Raw genomic sequence first — 5772 nt, forward strand, 5'->3', positions numbered from 1 at the left:
GAAGAAATAAAACAATTTTCGTATTCTCTGTAATTATTATCCGACAGTTAAAAAGTCTAAATAATCTGGAAAATTTGAAGATAAAACATAGGTTTCCACAAAGATGACCATCTTCATTCCTTTAAGCCCACAGTAATTATATATTGATGGCTGCCTTCAGCAAGACAATGTGTCATCACACAAAGCTCAAATGATCTCAAATGACAGTAAGTACACTGCTCTCCATGCATTTCAGTTCTATTGACCATCATGATTCACATCTTTAAGATGCACAGATTACACATCTTCTGCAACTCTGTGATGCTTTAAAATCAATATGAAACAAAATCTCAGAGGATTTTTTCTGACTTATTGCTTGATCTGTGCCAAAAATAATATAGGCAGCTATCAAGGCCAAAAAGGGTTTGACTTGCAAGGTGTGTCTGATAAAATCACTGTGGAGCCAAGCCAAGCCATTGCAAATGACATAAGAAAAAAGTAAGTAAAAAGGAAACTGAAAACAGAAAAAAAACAGATTTTAAAGTGTAGTATTGAAAATTTAGGTCAGTCAGACAATCTTGACCATATTACTAAATGTGTTCTGGACAATAAGCAAGCATGACAAAGATATATTTAGCCTGCAGCAAAATGGGAATCATGTTCAGTCAGTTACACTATGAATTTTCTGATATTTTAAAGTAAAAAAGCAGCAATATGCATAAGTCCTATTATCCAAGTTAATAACATTTGTCACACAAAGTTTCTCCAGTGTTTTAAGGGTGAAGTGACAATTATAGTTTTGTTCACTCTAAGAGAAGGAACCCCAGCTCTATAGATTTTACTACGACAAAAACAAATGTTCTTGAAGCTTCAGTGGTTAACAAGAGATTCTGTGTTGATCACACATTTTTGGTGTCAGTGCTTTTGAACATTTTTTAACAGGCAACAAAGGTTTATACACTGAGCATATGACTGAATTTTCTTCTGTCAAAATCATACCCTTGTCCAACACAGACTTCGCAAAAGGGCAGTTAATTACTGTGAAAAAAAACTAGATTTTTCGTATTTCTTACTCACAGACATTAAAAGTAAACAATTATTAGGGATGGAGGGCAACAGTGTATTGAAGATGCTCAGAACAATTCCCAGTAGTTTGACTAATGGTTCCTTCATGGTGTGTGTGTGAAAAATTGGGCTTCATGAGCTCGTTAAAAAGCCTCCCAGATGTGTTGGTGGCATGCCAAATGCTCACAGAGCTGTGTGAGTGCTGGTAGGTTTCATGCCACACCAAAACAAAATCAGTATAGATATATATATAGGGTTTGCCATGTCCAACCCTTGCTGTCCTTCAGATGTTTGAAAAACTGTTTCACTTTTGGAAGGTCACAGGTCTGTGTTTTCATTTAGATGGCTGACAAAAAGGGCAAACCTGCAACCCGGAGCGAAACATATCTATAGATATTTGGTCTGTAATGTATAACTCCCCTTCTTTTTCAATGTAGCCATTTTCATGGCTACATTGAAAAAGAAGCTTTCACAGCTGCAATTCTTAACACTCTGAGTCAAGCAGGTCTCAACTAGTATGGCTAGTTTGCCTTTTTGTGATAATTAATTCATATCTGACCAGGCAGGAAGGCAAATCAAGTCAAATAAACAACTGCTTATGCACAACTGCACAACAGCAATCCATTCATTCAAGATCCAATAAGCCATATTTTCTCCTCAAATTGCTGAGGAGAGCTTAACAAGCATTTGATATAGGCCAGGATGGTATTTGTGCATAGATTTATTGGTCTGCCTTAGGACTCTTATTTGGGACTGTGTGTGTCTGTCCAAAGCTCTGAACCTGTGGTTTTCTGTGATTAGCACTCTTTATTTTTCCATTGTTTAAAATGTAGGCCCAGCAGGCGTTTTAAACTTTAAACAAAGCTTAATAAAAAGGTGTGAGCAGCTGAACTTTTTAACAATGAGATGGTGTGGCTCTTTCGTCATCCATGAATCTCCTGGTAACTGTTTAACAGCAGACCACTGAGCCCCAGATCCATAAAAATAATCAGACAGATGATGAGGTCAAAGGAAGATTTATGAATTCCTCCTTAGGACCTTGTAAAACCTTATCAGTACTCATTAACTCATGAGAAAAACTTTGCTCTCATTTGTAGGAATTCTGGTCACATGACTGCTTGATTCCTGGGTTTGAGGGTTTAAAAGGTGGCCTGTGTGGCAGGAGAAAAACCAAACACACTTAGCTGAGCATCTGCTGAGAACAACCAAGAGACCAAAGAAGCTGCAAAACATCCTGCTGTCAACTATCACCATGAAGACCACCTTTGCTGCCGTTGCTCTCCTTGTTCTGGCTCTCGGCTTGACCTCTGAGGCCGTGCAGGTTGAAGTAAGTGATTATGAGATTTTTGATTATTACATACTTGATTACATACTTTATTCATCACAGAGGGAGCATCATGTAGCTATCTACCATGTGGCTTGGACTACAGAGATTTATGTATCTTATCCTTTGCACACATTTAGTCAATGAGCCATTAATAACAACTAAATCTGCTTTTTCCTTCAGGAAAATGGATTGATTTTCTCTCTGGAGGCCGTAAAAAGGCTTCAGGAGCTATCGGAGAGCAGAGCCATGAGCGGCCAACTGAACCCGAGGTTCAGGTCAAGCCCCATTTCGCTCTGTGCCGAGCCCATGCTGCCCCAGGAGCTGCTCCCCCTCTGCAAGCAGACAGGAGGATCTTCATCTCTGGTCAGACTAGGTAAGATGATTAAAAACTAAGCAGCTCATTTAGATATGAAATTATGTGAATAATGTGTGACTGAGCTCTCATCTGTCTGATTTTTGCCTTAATTTCAGCTGCAGTTCCCATGGACGTCTGTGAGATCTGCGCGTTTGCTGCCTGCACTGGTTGCTAAACTCCCACTGCAAGCCAGAAAGCTCTTGCCTCGCTTTAGGCTGGTGATCTTTTTGTCCTCCCATCCCCTTTAAAACCTGATAATTTTTTTCCCCCTGAAAATGATGAGCCAAAGGCTTTATCCCTGATGTTCTGTCCCAGTGGGCACTTGATATATTTTGAAATATCTATCAGACCAAAAAATGGCCACAAAAGATATTAATCAGACTGAGGAATGTTTTGAAAACTGTTACTATAGCGTATTGACTTTTTTTTTTTGTTTATCATTCAACTGACAGCTCTTGCCAAACAATTTATTTTGGATTTTACATTGGATGTTACATTTCTCTTATCTTGCTTTATATATTTAAATAAATGTTTTCTTTTCACCTTTTTATATTATTGTTATTTTGAATAAAAAGCATTCAGTCAATAGCCTTGTACATATTGTGTTTTTTCTTAAAAAAGGTCTGTTGCAACAAATACATGTCTAAATTCAGACCTTTTATGTTGAGAAATTCTTCTTATTTACAGCTGGAAAATATAACATATATACAGTAACTATATTTCTGTCAAAGTTAGAGCCAGAGCTTGCCCATGATTCAATGTGACCATGGACAGTGGGGGGTAACAGTTGGCGGGGGTTAAGGGGTGCTCATGCTGCCCCCACAAGATGCCACCCAGGGTGGTTGCCAATGTTGCCCATATCAGAAACTGCCACTAATTACAATTAATATGACTCATTTTACAGTCAAATAATTAGCCAGCAATAAAAACATTGTAACAATAACACTTTCTATGAAATTCATAAAAAAACTTTGCAAAAAAATAAAACTATCAGAAAGCATAGTCTTTCAATTTGTCCTTGTTCTCTTATTCAGATCTGATTCTGTCCTGTTTTAAACATTTTTCATAGCAGTGGAGACAGTTTTCCACAATTTTACTAAGATGTGACAAAATGCCATAGTTTAGTTCAAAGGTCAATTATAAGAAATGTATGTTATAATATAACATGGCAAAAAAAAAGTATTATTTTGTTTATTAAATTAATTTGAACCTGTACATGTACATGCATACATTGGCTGTTACTCATGAGTCTAAGAATAACTTTTTACACTCGATCAAGTATGATAGAGGATGAGTTATTATTATGATTACACATGTCTTGGAAAATAAAACTTTTGCTCATTTTTCTGGGAAGAATGAAATGATAATGAAGGTTTCTGAGCAAGTGTTACACTTATGGAACTGATAACCGAGGTTTCAGTGAAGATGTTTTTTCTTCTCTTTCCAACCAAAACTCCTTTGATTACCAATTAACCAGAGATGTGAAAAACTGAGAGAAACTCCCTACAGGAGAGAGATGGGTGGAAGGCACCATGTACATGACTGATAAGATATAAAAAGAAAATTGAGTGTTAGGTTTCAATTCTGCTTTCTTCTTCTCTCTTGCTTTTCTTTTCTCACATACATTCAAGTACTTATGAACTTTAGAAACTTTAGAAAAGTACTCACAAGTACTTTTCTAAATAAAATATCTAAAGACAAATGTGTATTTCTGTGATTGATTCAGTGTATCTCTCTCTCTCCCAAAACAAAAAAGAATTTTTCTAAACACAGACAAAAGCAAAGTGTGGCCTAGAAAAATCACCCAAGACTTTATAAATTAGCTCAGGGTGTATTGTTAAGAGAAAAAAAACACAAAAAAAACAAAACCTTTTTATCAATTAAAACAGTTTTCTCAACAAAAAAAAGAATGGCAGTACACAGCATCATTTGCACAATACATTGGAAATTATTTATAGTTCACATTATTATAAAAAGTAAACTCCTAACTCTTCCAAACTACTTATTCTCCCATTACTTCTTCACAAAATGTTGTTCACACACAGCTTTTTATAAACTATAATCTATATTTTAAAATAAATAATATTTAACATACCACATGATGGTGCTCTGGACACACTCAACCAGCTGATTTGATTTTAAGGTCCATATGATTACATTCAAATGAAAGCAAAATATAAATTCATTGAGTAAGGGATCCTTTGCAGCTGCAGTAATTTCACATTACTCCAGCATGTCAATATTGTTAGATTTCACTGTTAGCAAAATTCAAACAAGCAACCAAAAAGTCTAAAAGTCACATTTACTAAATTACCCCCAGCTCACCTGAGGTTAGTTGAGCATGTATTGATACATATAAAAAGCATACCTGTTGAGGAAGAAAATATAAGACTGTAACGTTTCCTCGAATTATTTGAGTGCCTCTGAAACTAAAATTCTTCAAGACATAAATTATGTTTTACTATTTAGCGCAGGGCCACGTTCCAGCCCGGTGATTATTTATGCTCCGCAACACTCTTACTTCTGTCGTATTCATGTCTATGCTAAGGTTTTGTTGGCTTTAGTGTCCTTTATTTGAAAGTAGTTTGACAGGAAAGAGGGCAATCAGAGAGGGAAGACATGCGGCAAATGTCGACAAGATGGGAATCGAACCTGCGACCACCGCCATGAGGACTAGGGCCTCAATACATGGGTTGTGCTTTGCCCCTGTGCCATCACAGCACCCCATATGTTGGTAATTATCTTCCTTAATTCATTAAATGCTAGTGAAAAGGAGGCAAACAGTAGTTTGTAGCTAAGCTAACTATGCTAAATGTTTGATAATCTCACACAGTCTACTCACCTCTTATGGAGAAAAACTGGGTTATAAATTAACACTCTTGCCTTTTTCTCTCTCTCTCTCCCTCTCTCTTTTTTTTAAACCTGATTTTATAACTTTTCTTGGCAGCATAGTAACTGCCACCATCGTTCATGTCTTCCACTGACTGCTGCTAACTGCGTCACTCTGAAGCTCCAAGCAGGAACGAACCATTTAACGCAGGTAGGG

At 36.7% G+C, this 5772-nt stretch overlaps 1 protein-coding gene across 1 annotated transcript; it reads left to right on the forward strand.

Annotated features, from left to right (window-relative positions):
* Positions 1 to 2209: 2209 nt before the first annotated feature.
* Positions 2210 to 3055, forward strand: LOC106930028 (guanylin). The gene is made up of 3 exons (XM_015007330.2): positions 2210 to 2371; positions 2552 to 2744; positions 2843 to 3055. The coding sequence occupies exons 1-3, from the start codon at positions 2297 to 2299 to the stop codon at positions 2899 to 2901; spliced, it is 327 nt and encodes a 108-aa protein (XP_014862816.2). The 5' UTR covers positions 2210 to 2296; the 3' UTR covers positions 2902 to 3055.
* Positions 3056 to 5772: the final 2717 nt, after the last annotated feature.

The sequence above is a fragment of the Poecilia mexicana genome, unplaced genomic scaffold (assembly GCF_051168715.1).
Source record: "Poecilia mexicana isolate PSO_F unplaced genomic scaffold, ASM5116871v1 scaffold_5, whole genome shotgun sequence".
In the NCBI taxonomy this organism is placed as follows: Eukaryota; Metazoa; Chordata; class Actinopteri; order Cyprinodontiformes; family Poeciliidae; genus Poecilia; species Poecilia mexicana.

Coding starts and splice junctions, on each gene's coding strand:
- LOC106930028 (XM_015007330.2), top strand. CDS start 2,297: ATGAAGACCACCTTTGCTGCCGTTGCTCTCCTTGTTCTGGCTCTCGGC. Junction 2,372..2,551: donor CTGAGGCCGTGCAGGTTGAA/GTAAGTGATTAT, acceptor TTTTTCCTTCAG/GAAAATGGATTGATTTTCTC. Junction 2,745..2,842: donor TTCATCTCTGGTCAGACTAG/GTAAGATGATTA, acceptor CCTTAATTTCAG/CTGCAGTTCCCATGGACGTC.